This window comes from Ranitomeya imitator, chromosome 2 (genome assembly GCF_032444005.1).
Source record: "Ranitomeya imitator isolate aRanImi1 chromosome 2, aRanImi1.pri, whole genome shotgun sequence".
Taxonomy (NCBI): Eukaryota; Metazoa; Chordata; class Amphibia; order Anura; family Dendrobatidae; genus Ranitomeya; species Ranitomeya imitator.
In genome coordinates this window covers 61090442-61106804 of record NC_091283.1, presented here as the reverse complement: position 1 = coordinate 61106804, position 16363 = coordinate 61090442, and the positions used below count along the sequence as shown (strand labels likewise).

At 46.7% G+C, this 16363-nt stretch overlaps 1 protein-coding gene across 1 annotated transcript; it reads right to left on the bottom strand.

Annotated features, from left to right (window-relative positions):
* Positions 1–38: 38 nt before the first annotated feature.
* POLR2I (RNA polymerase II subunit I) lies at positions 39–12065 on the bottom strand. Its single transcript, XM_069746839.1, has 6 exons — positions 11950–12065; positions 10671–10725; positions 10199–10272; positions 2955–3029; positions 2789–2840; positions 39–178 (listed from the first exon to the last, which is right to left on the bottom strand). The coding sequence occupies exons 1-6, from the start codon at positions 12033–12035 to the stop codon at positions 116–118; spliced, it is 405 nt and encodes a 134-aa protein (XP_069602940.1). The 5' UTR covers positions 12036–12065; the 3' UTR covers positions 39–115.
* Between the last annotated feature and the right edge of the window lie 4298 nt (positions 12066–16363).

Below are 16363 nucleotides of genomic sequence, written 5' to 3'. Positions count from 1 at the left end.
TTTAAGAAATTCCTCCACAAATGAACTGATCAGCAACATTAAGTAAAATAATTAATTTATTTAAAAATAAAAAAATATACAAAAGAAGCAAAAACTAAGAACTTCCAGAAAAATATCACTCTGTCCAGCGATGACCGCAGTGGGGAGCAGTGCACACATAATACAGCCTCATGGCGTCCTGGAAGGAAAACGGAGAACGGTTTTAGTTGTACAAAATTACTGTATACTGCAATTATTAAAAGGGGACACAGCTTAACCCCTTCATGACCGGGGGATTTTTCGTTTTTCCGTGTTCGTTTTTCGCTCCCCTCCTTCCCAGAGCCATAACTTTTTTATTTTTCCGTCAATTTGGCCATGTGAGGGCTTATTTTTTGCGGGACGAGTTGTACTTTTGAACGACATCATTGGTTTTAGCATGTCGTGTACTAGAAAACGGGAAAAAAATTCCAAGTGCGGTGAAATTGCAAAAAAAGTGCAATCCCACATTGGTTTTTTGTTTGGCTTTTTTGCTAGGTTCACTAAATGCTAAAAATGACCTGCCATTATGATTCTCCAGGTCATTACGAGTTCATAGACACCAAACATGACTAGGTTATTTTTTATCTAAGTGGTGAAAAAAAATTCCAATCTTTGCTAAAAAAAAAAAAAAAAAAAAATTGCGCCATTTTCCGATACTCGTAGCGTCTCCATTTTTCATGATCTGGGGTTGGTTGAGGGCTTATTTTTTGCGTGCCGAGATGACGTTTTTAATGATAGCATTTCGGTGCAGATACGTTCTTTTGATCGCCCGTTATTGCATTTTAATGCAATGTCGCGGCGACCAAAAAAACGTAATTCTGGCGTTTCGAGTTTTTTTCCCGCTACGCTGTTTAGCGATCAGGTTAATACTTTTTTTTATTTGATAGATCGGGCGATTCTGAGCGCGGCGATACCAAATATGCGTAGATTTGATATTTTTTTTATTGATTTATTTTGATTGGGGCGAAAGGGGGGTGATTTAAACTTTTATGTTTTTTTTATTTTTTTCACATTTTTTTTTTAACTTTTGCCATGCTTCAATAGCCTCCATGAGAGGCTAGAAGCAGGCACAACCCGATCGGCTCTGCTACACAGTAGCGATCATCAGATCACTGCTATGTAGCAGAATTGCAGGAGTGCTGTGAGCGCCGACCACAGGGTGGCGCTCACAGCGACGGGCAATCAGTAACCATAGAGGTCTCAAGGACCTCTATGGTTACAATATACAAGCATCGCCGACCCCCGATCATGTGACGGGGGTCGGCGATGACGTCATTTCCGGCCGCCCGGCCGGAAGCGGTAGTTAAATGCCGCTGTCTGCGTTTGACAGCGGCATTTAACTAGTTAATAGGTGCGGGCAGATCGCAATTCTGCCCGCGCCTATTACGGGCACATGTCAGCTGTTCAAAACAGCTGACATGTCCCGGCTTTGGTGCGGGCTCACCGCGGAGCCCTGCATCAAAGCAGGGGAGCCGGCATCGGACGGTATAGTACGTCCGATGCCGGTAAGGGGTTAATTTAAAAGCATAGAATTAAATATTTTAATATTCAATATATAAACCTTTAATCCTCCCACCTTCTAATCTGGTTTGAAGAAAAATGGCTGCAGCAGAAGCCTCCACCTCTGCACTGTCAGCAGTAGCGCAAAGACTGTTGAAGGGGTAGTGTGGTATTAATTACCTATCCCCGGTATAGGTGATCGCTACTAGATGGAGCAATGGTTGTCCATCAACGCTGACACTTAATTTAATAGTTATACGACTGATGAATAAGGCAGAGTAGAGAACTCCTTCAGGTCTATATAGATTTACTGCATGACTGCAGCCCAATTTAATTCTGGCGATTGGTTCTGGTCTCCCTGATCTAGTAGTTATCATAGGTCATAGTGTATTGTAACAATCTGAACATCCCTTTACACCATATCCACTTCTCTCAATCAGTAATTAGCCCATAGATCCAGAAGGTGTCAAAGGGATTTCCTGATCGATTAAAGGTACCGTCACATTTAGCGACGCTGCAGCGATCTAGACAACGATCCTGATCGCTGCAGCGTCGTTGTGTGGTCGCTGGAGAGCGGTCACACAGACAGCTCTCCAGCGACCAACTAGGCGAAGTCCCCTGGTAACCAGGGTAAACATCGGGTTACTAAGCGCAGGGCCGCGCTTAGTAACCCGATGTTTACCCTTGTTACCAGTGCTAATGTAAAAAAAAAAAACAAACACTACATACTTACATTCCGGTGTCTGTCCCCCGACGCTGTGCTTTCCTGCACTGACTATGAGCGCCGGCTGGCCGTAAAGCACAGCGGTGACGTCACCGCTGTAATCTGCTTTACGGCTGGCCGGCGCTGACAGTGCAGGGAAGCGACAGACAATGGAATGTAAGTATGTAGTGTTTTTTTTTTACATTTACACTGGTAACCAGGGTAAACATCGGGTTACTAAGCGAGGCCCTGCGCTTAGTAACCCGATGTTTACCCTGGTTACCAGTGAAGACATCGCTGAATCGGCGTCACACACGCCGATTCAGCGATGTTTGCGGGTGATCCAGCGACGAAATAAAGTTCTGGACTTTCTGCTCCGACCAGCGATGTCACAGCAGGATCCAGATCGCTGCTGCGTGTCAAACACAACGATATCGCTATCCATGACGCTGCAACGTCACGGATCGCTGGCGATATCGTTGTGAAGTTGGTCAGTGTGAAGGTACCTTAAGAAATAGAAGTTGGCAGGAAATGCTATGCTTTAAAATAAATAATTGTATGGTGTACCTCAGCTCGAGCGCTGTGAGACTGGAAGAACACGGCTTCTTTGTGGCCACACCTGGAGAGGAAGGTGATAAGATACAGGTAGAAGGGAATATCCAGTGGAGAGGTATTCACAGCACACAATGGGAGTTGTGAGCGTATTTTGGTTTCACTGGACAAGATCACTTACTTTGCGCAGGGATGATCCTCCGTACGAGGCAGTGTGGGGTCTTGAGACACATCTGCAATGATCTGAGTCAGCTCACTGGGAAATAAGACATGGAAGTCAGTGACTGAAGAGATGACATCAAATAGTGAGATCACAGGTTAGGCCGGCTTCACAGGTCCATGAAATTATACAGGCTATCATAGGAATATCTGGCCTGAGCCAGCAGCCACTTGTAGGCCCATGAGGAGGTCCGCACAGCTCAGGAGACCCAAGCAATAAGATCATATTAAGGTTCGTATTGCTCAGAGCTCTGAAACCAGCCTTAGGCCCCATTCACACATCAGTGTTGCACATACGCATTGGATCCATAGAACCCCATTATAGTCTATGGGGCTGTTCATAATCAGGTGTTTGATCGCAGACCAGGTATCTGCAAAACTCAGACACGTCCATTTTCTCAGGCATCACGAACGAAAAGGGCAAAAACAAGTCTATGGGTTGGTAAAAATCATGGACACCACGTGGATGGCACCAGCGTACAATCCGTGTACTGTCCATGATTAACAAAGCAATGTATAGGAGAAGCTTTGTCATCAATTTATCCATATGAGAAAATCCCTGGTGACAGTCACCTTTTTTTTTTTTAAAGGGAACCTGTCACCCCGTTTTTTCAGTATGGGATAAAAATACTGTTAAATAGGGCCTGAACTGTGCGTTACTATAGTGTATTTTGTGTACCCTGACTCCCCACCTATGCTGCCGAAATAACTTACCAAACTCGCCGTTTTCGCCTGTCAATCAGGCTGGTCAGGTCATATGGGCGTGGCGACATCGCTGTTTCTTCCCCCAGATATTGCATATCTTTCCGTTGGTGGCGTAGTGGTTTGCGCATGCCCATCTTCTGAATCCACTGGGCAGGAGAAGAAAAAACGCGCGATTGGCGCTATTTCCCTGGTGATCTGTGGGGGCGGCCATCTTCCTGAGGCCGCGCGTGCGCATTTGGAGTCCTCTGCTGCCCGGGGCTTCAGGAAAATGGCCGCGGGATGCCGCGCGTGTGCAGATGCGCACGCGCGGCCTCAGGAAGATGGCCGCCCCCACAGATCACCAGGGAATTAGTGCCGATCGCGCGTTTCTTCTTCTCCTGCCCAGTGGATTCAGAAGATGGGCATGCGCAAACCACTACGCCACCAACGGAGAGATATGCAAGATCTGGGGGGAAGAAACAGCGATGTCGCCACGCCCATATGACCTGACCAGCCTGATTGACAGGCGAAAACGGCGACTTTGGTAAGGTATTTCGGCAGCATAGGTGGGGAGTCAGGGTACACAAAATACACTATAGTAACGCACAGCTCAGGCCCTATTTAACAGTATTTTTATCTCGTACTGAAAAAACGGGGTGACAGGTTCCCTTTAAGGTGTGAATGAGGCTTTATACTGCCGAGAGCAAAATGTCAACAACTGAGGTTGCTGTGAGTGACTCCACCATTGCACTAATTGTAATAAATCCCTCTTGATGTCTACTGACACATGAAAAGAGCAGCAATTTCTCACAGCAAACAATCAAATTACAGCTCTCGATTTCCAAAAAGGACCTGGAACCCCGTAAAAGTGTTAAAACAAACCCAATCTATATGCTTCATCAAGATAAGATTGGTCATGAGGGACTTCTACAAATTAGGACCCCCCATGCCCTTGAGCTAGAATGGAGAACCACTTTTTATAAGCGTCAGTGACCAATCTCAAAAGGTCTCTTCTAAGACACAACCCCTTGTTTGGTGATGGAGTGAAACCCTTTTGTGTTATGACCAATTTTATTTTTTTCATGTAGCTATGGAATGACTTGTTTTATTTCTGGAGGACTTTATTTTTATTGGGAGGATATTACTTTATTATTTTTTCAGTTTTGTTGCAGCCATCTTTGCAGAATAAACTAAATGTTAATATTATTGCAGGAACATACGTGCCAAGTTTGCTTATTTCCCTAACGTTCACTTTTGCACAGCCAAAGCATTTTATGAGAAGTTGGGGAATTACTTTCTAATAAACATTATTTAAAGGAAACCTGTCACCCCGTTTTTTCAAGAAGAGCTAAAAATAGCGTTAAATAGGGGCAGAGCTGGGCTTTACATTAGTGTATTTTGGAGCCTTTATTCCCCACCTATGCTGCCGAAATACCTTTGTAAAGTCGCCGTTTTGGGCTGTCACTCACGCTGGTCAGGTCATATGGGCGTGGTGACAGCGCTGTTTCTCCCCCAGATCTCCGTTGGTGGCGTAGTGGTGTGCGCATGTCCAAGTGGCGAATCCACTGCGCAGCTTCAAGGAAAATAGCGCGATCTGCGCTATTCAGACGTTTATCGGTGGGCGCGGCCATCTTTGTGAGGCCGCGCGTGCGCAGATGGTTCTTCTCGGCTTCCCGGGGCTTCAGGAAAATGGCCGCGGGATGCCGCACGTGTGCAGATAGCGATCTCGACGGCCATTTTCCTGAAGCCGAGTTCGCAGGTTACCAGGTACACATAAAATTGGCCATTTTTATGCGCTAAAAGCTCTCATTTCTCATATTTCTAGTGCAGTAATGCAGTTCAAATTTCGTTTTTCAAGTTTGTATGTTCTAGCGCTGCAGTGTGCTGCCTTATTTACTTAACTGTATACGAGTTGGCGACTCTGGGTTCAGCACCTGTTCACACTTAGTCTATGTTTGGATGTGCAGGTCAGGTTTTTGAAATATACTGACCAGCGTGAGTGACAGCTCAAAACGGCGACTTTACAAAGGTATTTCGGCAGCATACGTGGGGAATAAAGGCTCCAAAATACACTAATGTAAAGCCCAGCTCTGCCCCTATTTAACGCTATTTTTAGCTCTTCTTGAAAAAACGGGGTGACAGGTTCCCTTTAACCCCTTCCCGACCTGTGACAGCGTATGAGTCATGAAAGTCGGTGCCAATCCGACCTGTGACGCATATGCTGCGTCACAGAATGATCGCGTCCCTGCAGATCCGGTGAAAGGGTTAACTCCAATTTCACCCGATCTGCAGGGACAGGGGGAGTGGTAGTTTAGCCCAGGGGGGGGTGGCTTCACCCCCCCCCCCCCCCCCCCCGGGGCTATGATCGCTCTGATTGGCTGTTGAAAGTGAAACTGCCAGAGCGATTTGTAATATTTCACCTATTATAACTGGTGAAATATTACAATCCAGCCATGGCCGATGCTGCAATATCATCGGCCATGGCTGGAAACACTGATGTGCCCCCACCCCACCGATCGCCCCCTCAGCCCTCCGATCTGTCCTTTAGACTGCTCCGCTCCCCTCCATCCTCCTGTCCGCTCCCCCCTGTGCTCTTGTCCGCTCCCCCGTGCTCCAACCACCCCCCCTGCACTCCGATCCACCCCCCTGCAGTCCGATCCACCCCCACTGCAGTCCGATCCACCCCCCGATGCTCCAATGCACCCCCCCCCCGTGCTCCGATTTACCCCCCCATGCTCCGATCCACCCCATCATACTTACCGATCCTCCCGTGGTCCGTCCGTCTTCTTTCCTGGGCGCCGCCATCTTCCAAAATGGCGGGCGCATGCGCAGTGCGCCCGCCGAATCTGCCGGCTGGCAGATTAGTTTCAAGTGCATTTTGATCGCTGCGATAAAACCTATCGCAGTGATCAAAATAAAAAAAATACTGAATGACCCCCCCCCCTTTGTCACCCCCATAGGTAGGGACAATAATAAAATAAAGATTTTTTTTTTTCCTTCCACTAAGGTTGGGGTAAGAACTAGGGTTAGGGTTTCGGTATGTGCACACATATTCTGGTCCTCTGCGGATTTTTCGGCTGTGGATTTGATAAATCCGCAGTGCTAAACCGCTGCGGATTTATGGCAGATTTACCGCGGTTTTTCTGCGCATTTCACTGCAGTTTTACAACTGCGATTTTCTATTGGAGCAGTTGTAAAACCGCTGCGGAATCTGCAGAAAGAAGCAACATGCTGCGGAATGTAAACCGCTGCGTTTCCGTGGAGTTTTTCTGCAGCATGTGTACAGCGATTTTTGTTTTCCATAGGTTTACATTGAACTGTAAACTCATGGGAAACTGCTGCGAATCCGCAGCGTGTGCACATACCTTTAGAATTAGGCCATGTGCACACGGTGCGGATTTGGCTGCGGATCCGCAGCAGTGTTCCATCAGGTTTACAGTACCATGTAAACCTATGGAAAACCAAATCCGCTGTGCCCATGGTGCGGAAAATACCACGCGGAAACGCTGCGTTGTATTTTCCGCAGCATGTCAATTCTTTGTACGGATTCCGCGGCGTTTTACACCTGTTTCTCAATAGGAATCCGCAGGTGAAATCCGCACAAAAAACACTAGAAATCCACGGTAAATCCGCAGGTAAAACGCAGTGCCTTTTACCCGCGGATTTTTCAAAAATGATGCTGAAAAATCTCACACGAATCCGCAACGAGGGCACATAGCCTTAGGGTTATGGTTGGAATTAGGGTTGTGGTTAGGGGTGTGTTGGGGTTAGGGTTGTGATTAGGGTTATGGCTACAGTTGGGATTAGGGTTAGAGGTGTGTTGGGGTTAGTGTTGGAGGTAGAATTGAGGGGTTTCCACTGTTTAGGCACATCAGGGGTCTCCAAACGCAACATGGCGCCACCATTGATTCCAGCCAATCTTGTATTCAAAAAGTCAAATGGTGCTCCCTCACTTCCGAGCCCTGACGTGTGCCCAAACAGTGGTTTACCCCCACATATGGGGTACCAGCATACTCAGGACAAACTGCGCAACAATTACTGGGGTCCAATTTCTCCTGTTACCCTTGTGAAAATAAAAAAATGCTTGCTAAAACATCATTTTTGAGGAAAGAAAAATGATTTTTTATTTTCACGGCTCTGCGTTGTAAATGTCTGTGAAGCACTTGGGGGTTCAAAGTGCTCACCACATATCTAGATAAGTTCCTTGGGGGGTCTAGTTTCTAAAATGGGGTCACTTGTGGGGGGTTTCTACTGTTTAGGCACACCAGAGGCTCTGCAAACACAACGTGACGCCCGCAGACCATTCCATCAAAGTCTGCATTTCAAAAGTCACTACTTCCCTTCTGAGCCCCGAAGTGTGCCCAAACAGTGGTTTACCCCCACACATGGGGTATCAGCGTACTCAGGAGAAACTGGACAACAACTTTTGGGGTCAAATTTTTCCTGTTACCCTTGGGAAAATAAAAAATTGCAGGCTAAAAGATCATTTTTGAGAAAATAATTTTTATTTTTATTTTCATGGCTCTGCTTCATAAACTTCTGTGAAGCACTTGGGGGTTCAAAGTCCTCACAACACATCTAGATTAGTTCCTTTGGGGGTCTAGTTTCCAAAATGGGGTCATTTGTGGGGGGGATCTCCAATGTTTAGGCACACAAGGGCTCTCCAAACGTGACATGGTGTCCGCTAATGATTGGAGCTAATTTTCCATTTAAAAAGCCAAATGGCGTGCCTTCCCTTCCGAGCCCTGCCGTGCGCCCAAACAGTGGTTTACCCCCACATATGGGGTATCGGCGTACTCAGGACAAACTGGACAACAACATTTGGGGTCCAATTTCTCCCAATACCCTTGGCAAAATAGGAAATTCCAGGCTAAAAAATCATTTTTTGAGGAAAGAAAAGTTATTTTTTATTTTCATGGCTCTGCGTTATAAACTTCTGTGAAGCACCTGTGGGTTTAAAGTGCTCAATATGCATCTAGATAAGTTCCTTGGGGGGTCTAGTTTCCAAAATGGAGTCACTTGTGGGGGAGCTCCAATGTTTAGGCACACAGGGGCTCTCCAAACGCGACATGGTGTCCGCTAACAATTGGAGCTAATTTTCCATTCAAAAAGTCAAATGGCGCGCCTTCCCTTCCGAGCCCTGCCGTGTGCCCAAACAGTGGTTTACCCCCATATATGAGGTATCGGCGTACTCGGGAGAAATTGCACAACAAATTTTAGGATCCATTTTATCCTATTGCCCATGTGAAAATGAAAAAATTGAGGCGAAAAGAAATTTTTTTGTGAAAAAAAAGTACTTTTTCATTTTTACAGATCAATTTGTGAAGTACCTGAGGGTTTAAAGTGCTCACTAGGCATCTAGATAAGTTCCTTGGGGGGTCCAGTTTCCAAAATGGGGTCACTTGTGGGGGAGCTCCAATGTTTAAGCACACAGGGTCTCTCCAAACGCGACATGGTGTCCGCTAAAGAGTGGAGCCAATTTTTCATTCAAAAAGTCAAATGGCGCTCCTTCCCTTCCAAGCCCTGCCGTGCGCCCAAACAGTGGTTTACCCCTACATATGAGGCATCAGCGTACTCAGGACAAATTGGACAACTTTCGTGGTTCAGTTTCTCCTTTTACCATTGTGAAATCAAAAAAATTGTTGCTGAAAGATAATTTTTGTGACTAAAAAGTTAAATGTTCATTTTTTCCTTCCATGTTGCTTCTGCTGCTGTGAAGCACCTGAAGGGTTAATAAACTTCTTGAATGTGGTTTTGAGTACCTTGAGGGGTGCAGTTTTTAGAATGGTGTCACTTTTGGGTATTTTCAGCCATATAGACCCCGTAAACTGACTTCAAATGTGAGGTGGTCCCTAAAAAAAATGGTTTTGTAAATTTCGTTGTAAAAATGAGAAATCGCTGGTCAAATTTTAACCCTTATAACTTCCTAGCAAAAAAAAACTTTGTTTCCAAAATTGTGCTGATGTAAAGTATACATGTGGGAAATGTTATTTATTAACTATTTTGTGTCACATAACTCTCTGGTTTAACAGAATAAAAAGTCAAACTGTGAAAATTGCGAAATTTTCAAAATTTTCGCCAAATTTCCGTTTTTATCACAAATAAACGCATAATTTATTGACCTAAATTTACCACTAACATGAAGCCCAATATGTCATGAAAAAACAATCTTAGATCCGCTAGGATCCTTGAAGCGTTCCTGAGTTATTACCTCATAAAGGGACACTGGTCAGAATTGCAAAAAACGGCAAGGTCTTTAAGGTCAAAATAGGCTGGGTCATGAAGGGGTTAACTGCCACTTCCACCACTCATCAACTGGTTAAAATAAAATATATGAAATACCCTGCCTGGCCTACGGAGAAAATAGTAGGGGCGACTCTGGGGTGCAAGAGAAAAACCAAAAAGTCACTTAAACAGATTTGTCTGAGCGCCGACTTCTTTTTCTCTTGCCCCCTGGAGTCGCCCCTGCCATTTTCTCCGTGCGGCGGAGGACGGACCGCCGACATCAGTATAAATACTCACTCCACTTCGTGCGTGATCTTATTCACATATATACAGCTGTTATCTGCCTCTTGCTGGTAGTCACAGTTTCGACACTGGAAATAAAACAGATGTTCATTGATGAGGCCACAAAATTGCTCCAGTAACAAGGGTTAAACCAGTCCATACACAATAAAGGATTCCTGCCATTAAAGAGGTTACCCTTTCACCATTACATCTACAGATTCTGAAACCAGAAGATTAATACATAAGTAAGAAGTTCTGGGGGTCTCCGATGTGGAAGTACGTGATTATGGGGACAAGGATCACCCCGAATCTCAGCAGAGCGATGATAGCGAGCATTCATCTACTACACGTGCAGCATCGGCTACAGGGAATCCTGCCGAATCAAAGACTCGCCCCGAGGTCTGCAGCACCTAATACCGGGCTATGGCTATGTACGAGCATATCTAGGTCAGCACACCGCCTCTGGACGGAGGGATCTGGATCTTACCGCATAAAGGAGGATACGATTCTCTTTGTCTTCTTTAGGATATAACATGTTGTTGCTAAAAGTGAAACAGAAAAAGGTGTGAACACTTTACTGCATCAACAGCGCAGTTGTGATGGATTCTGTTATTACGCTTTGCTTATATAGCGCCATCATATTTCACAGAACTTTACAGACATCACTGTCCCCATTGGGGCTCACAAGCTACATTCCCTATCAGTATGTCTTTAGAGTGTGGGGGGAAATCGGAGAATCCAGAGGAAACCCACGCAAACACGGGGAGAAGATGTGCAAGACTGGCGCCGCGGCGGAGCCTGTGCAGGGCTGGCGGAGCCTGTGCAGGGCTGGCGGAGCCTGTGCAGGGCTGGCGGAGCCTGTGCAGGGCTGGCGGAGCCTGTGCAGGGCTGGCGGAGCCTGTGCAGGGCTGGCGGAGCCTGTGCAGGGCTGGCGGAGCCTGTGCAGGGCTGGCGGAGCCTGTGCAGGGCTGGCGGAGCCTGTGCAGGGCTGGCGGAGCCTGTGCAGGGCTGGCGGAGCCTGTGCAGCGCTGGCGGAGCCTGTGCAGGGCTGGCGGAGCCTGTGCAGGGTTGGGGGAGCCTGTGCAGGGCTGGCGGAGCCTGTGCAGGGCTGGCGGAGCCTGTGCAGGGTTGGCGGAGCCTGTGCAGGGCTGGCGGAGCCTGTGCAGGGCTGGCGGAGCCTGTGCAGGGTTGGCGGAGCCTGTGCAGGGCTGGCGGAGCCTGTGCAGGGCTGGCGGAGCCTGTGCAGGGCTGGCGGAGCCTGTGCAGGGTTGGCGGAGCCTGTGCAGGGCTGGCGGAGCCTGTGCAGGGCTGGCGGAGCCTGTGCAGGGTTGGCGGAGCCTGTGCAGGGCTGGCGGAGCCTGTGCAGGGCTGGCGGAGCCTGTGCAGGGCTGGCGGAGCCTGTGTGCCCCTCGCTATACTGTGTAGAGGATTGCCAGACTCCCGCATACAAGAAATGGAGCAATGGGGTTTGTGTGTGCAGGACATCTTAAGAAGGAAGAAAAAAGGAGACTCTCCCTCAGCATCATGGCGCACAGAGCGGCAGCCCCGGCACTGGACGGCGCACAGAGGAGCAGCGCTGGTTTCCTGGAGAATAATAGCATTGTTTGTTTTTTACCCTCCCGGGTCCCTCACTGAGGTTTGGTCAGTGGAGTGGACAATCCCTTTAAGCCTCCGTTGTAGTCACACACTATATCCCACCCAGTGTCATAGTGAGACGCGGCATTAGCGCAGTGACCGCCGTTCACCATTACACACCCCGCTCTCACCATTCTTGACAGAACCGGATCCCGACGAACCCTTGCTCGTAAGTCCCGTCCGCCTCCATCCCGTGCTCCGGAAGAACTGGTAACATGACTGCACCGGACGTTACGCGCGGCCACAAGCCGACCAATCACCTCCTCTGTGGGTCTGCGCCCGCGCGACAACGCCCACTTTTAATTCAAGTTCCTGTAGCCACGCCCAACTTGTAAATAGATCACGCCTCGTCCTGAAGAACAGCCACGCCCCCTGACAGCAGTAATTCTCTCAGGTCTATTATGGAATGATTCGTGTCGCCATCAGTATGATGCCGCCATTTTGTCGGTGGGAATAGGCGATTTGGGCTTTTTTTTGCACATAAAAGGCTATCAGCTGAATAATAAAGCTTTATCTGTTTTTTTTTGTGTCTGGGTTTTAGCTTTTCTTACCATCAGTCTCTGTTTAAAAAAAAAAAAAAATAACACTTTAACCCCTTCAAGTCGCGGCCCTTTTTCGTTTTTGCGTTTTCATTTTTCACTTCCCTCCTTCCCAGAGCCATAACTTTTTTATTTTTCCATCAATATGGTCATGTGAGGGCTTATTTTTTTGCAGGACGAGTTGTACTTTTGAACGACATCATTGGTTTTACCATGTCATGTACTAGAAAACGGGAAAAAAATTCCAAGTGCGGTGAAATTGCAAAAAAAGTGCAATCCCACACTTGTTTTTTGTTTGGCTTTTTTGCTAGGTTCATTAAATGCTAAAACTAACCTGCCATTATGATTCTCTAGGTCATTACGAGTTCATAGACACCAAACATGTTTAGGTTATTTTTTATCCAAGTGGTGAAAAAAAATTCCAAACTTTGCTTAAAAAAAAAAGCGTCTCCATTTTTCGTGATCTGGGGTCGGGTGAGGGCTTATTTTTTGCGTGCCGAGCTGACATTTTTAATGATACTATTTCGGTGTAGATACGTTCTTTTGATCGCCCGTTATTGCATTTTAATGCAATGTCGCAGCGACCGAAAAAACCTAATTCTGGCGTTTCGGATTTTTTTCTCGCTACACTGTTTAGTGATCAGGTTAATGCTTTTTTTTAATTGATAGATCGGGCGATTCTGAACGCGGCGATACCAAATACGTGTAGGTTTTTTTTTAATTGTTTTATTTAGGATGGGGCGAAAGGGGGGTGATTTAAACTTTTATATTTTTTATATTTTTTTCATATTTTTAAAAACATTTTTTTTTTACTTGTGCCATGCTTCAATAGCCTCCATGGGAGGCTAGAAGCTGGCATAGCACGATCGGCTCTGCTACATAACAGCGATCATCAGATTGCTGCTATGTAGCTGAAATGCAGGTGTGCTGTGAGCGCCGACCACAGAGGGGCGCTCACAGCAAGGCCGGCATCAGTAACCATAGAGGTCTCAAGGACCTCTATGGTTACCATCCTGATGCATCGCCGACCCCCGATCATGTGACGGGGGTCGGCGATGACATCATTTCCGGCCGGAAGCGCCGGTTAAATGCCGCTGTCTGCGTTTGACAGCAGCATTTAACAGGTTAATAGCGGCAGGTGAATAGCGATTTCACCCGCCGCTATTGCGCGCACATGTCAGCTGTACAAAACAGCTGACATGTCGCAACTTTGATGTGGGCTCACCGCCGGAGCCCGCATCAAAGGGAGACACGACATGCGCCGTACTAGTACGGGGCATGTCGTGAAGGGGTTAAAGGGATCCTGTCACCCCCCCAAAATCTAGGGTGAGCTAAGCCCACCAGCATCGGGCTTATCTACAACATTCTGTAATGCTGTTGATAAGCTCTTGATGTATCCTGAAAGATGAGAAAAAGAGGTTAGATTATACTCACCCAGGGGCGGTCCAGTCCTCCTATCTTCTTACGATGACGTCCTCATCTTGTCTTCACACTGCAGAGAGTCAGAGAGGCCCGGCGCCTGCGCACTGCAGTACTTTGCTCTGCCCTCAACAGGGCAGACAAAGTACACCTGCGCCGGAGCCGCAGCATGAATACATGAAGAGGATGTCATCGTAAGAAGATGGGAGTCCCCGTACCGCGACGCCCATCGTACCGGGACCACCCCTGGGTGAGTATCCTCTAACCTTTTTTTCTCATCTTTCTGGATACATCGGGGGCTTATCTACAGCATTCCAGAATGCTGTAGATAAGCCCCTGATGACGGTGAGCTTACCTCACTGTTCTGTCCTCACTAGTTGAGGCAGGCTCATACGTAGCTATACAGTCAGCTAAACCGCTATACCGGGGTCCAATAAGGAGACTGTGGTTGAGTCTGTGCTTTATTAAACGTAGTGGTATATTGATGCGGTGAAACTGTGAACAATGATATACATAGAATCAGAGCATGGTATAGAACAGATACATACTACACATGAGGTACATTATGCATAACATTTAGGAAGCTAGTAACTGAACTGGGAGTACAACTGGCTAGGCTAGGCTAATATGGAGCAGAAATATCTATAGGAAGCATAAAGACATACCGGCAATGCAATCGCAAGGGGGAATGAAGTGAAGCGTCTTTCCTTGAAGGCAGACTGAGGAAAGTGAAAGGAAAAATGGAGGGAAATGGAGGCTGAGCTACCATAATGCATTGCAAAGGAGGAGGAGAATCAGACATGGATAATACAAAAACAAGATTGAACTGCCAACATAACTCTGACCGCTAGAGGGAGCCAAAGCATCACAGATGAATAAAGGCATGAATATATCAATACTGTATACTGAGGAAACTGCAATTATGCAAGCAAATAATCAGGGCAACAATATTAGATGGCGGAGACAGAACACTCCCCGTCTGGCATCAACGGATGTCACAACTCCTTTCTTCCGAAGGCAACAATAGGACCAGTTCAGATACTGGTCTGGAAAATGTCTTAGGTTCATTCCCTTTGGTCATCCTTAGCTCAACTTTGCGGACGTTGCCGTCCTTGCTCGGGAACGTTGTGGTAACTAGACCAAGTGGCCACTGGTTCCGGTGAATCTGACAGTCTTTCACAAGAACAAGGTCACCTATGTTCAGATTAGGTTTAGTAGATTGCCACTTCGTCCGTGGCTGCAGGGTAGACAAATATTGTTTGCGCTACCTGTCCCAGAAAGTATTTGCAAGACTTTGTACCTGTCTCCATTGGCGCTTGTAGAGGTCCTTCGCGTCGAATCCTCCTGGAGGGGCACTGGACTGTTGTGAATTCGGTGGCTGAATTCACTCCTGTGGTCACAAGTGGTACTGCAGCTTCTGAGCTTCCTCCCTCAGGTGTTCTGGTGAGCTCGTTAACTGCTTCATTACTTAACTCCGCCTGATGCTGCTATCCTTGCTCCTTGTCAATGTTTCAGTGTTGGATCTGAGCTTCTCCTGATTGTTCCTGTGACCTGCTGCTCTGTATAGCTAAGTGCTTTTTGCTTTTTTGTTGTTTTTTTTCTGTCCAGCTTGTCTTTTGTTTTGCTGGAAGCTCTGAGACGCAAAGGGTGTACCGCCGTGCCGTTAGTTCGGCACGGTGGGTTTTTTTTGCCCCCTTTGCGTGGTTTTGCTTTAGGGTTTTTTGTAGACTGCAAAGTTCGCTTTACTGTCCTCGCTCTGTCCTAGAATATCGGGCCCCACTTTGCTGAATCTATTTCATCCCTACGTTTTGTCTTTTCATCTTACTCACAGTCATTATATGTGGGGGGCTGCCTTTTCCTTTGGGGAATTTCTCTGGGGCAAGTCAGGCCTATTTTTCTATCTTCAGGCTAGCTAGTTTCTTAGGCTGTGCCGAGTTGCCTAGGTAGTTGTTAGGCGCAATCCACAGCCGCTTTTAGTTGTGTTTAGGATAGGATCAGGTGTGCAGTCTACAGAGTTTCCACGTCTCAGAGCTCGTTCTTGTATTTTTGGGTATTTGTCAGATCACTGTGTGCGCTCTGATCGCTAAGCACACTGTGTTTCTGGATTGCCTTCATAACACCTGTCATTAGCAAACATAACAGTACAAGGAGCCAAAACTAATGATTCTCAATAGAGGGAAAGAAAAAGTTCTGACATCATTTTTTTTTTTCTACTCTGTGTTCACTTTTTTTTTTTCCCCTAGACATTTGGGTGATTCTGGACACAGGTGTGGACATGGATATTCAGGGTCTGTGCTCTTCAATGGATAATCTCGTTATAAATGTACAAAAAATTCAAGATACTATTGATCAGAAATCTATGTTAGAACCAAGAATTCTTATTCCTGATTTGTTTTTTGGAGATAGAACTAAGTTTCTAAGTTTCAAAAATAATTGTAAGCTATTTCTGGCCTTGAAACCTCATTCTTCTGGTAATCCTATTCAACAGGTTTTGATTATTATTTCTTTTTTGCGCGGCGACCCTCAAGACTGGGCATTTTCTCTTGCGCCAGGAGACCCTGCATTGAGTAGTGTCAATGCGTTTTTC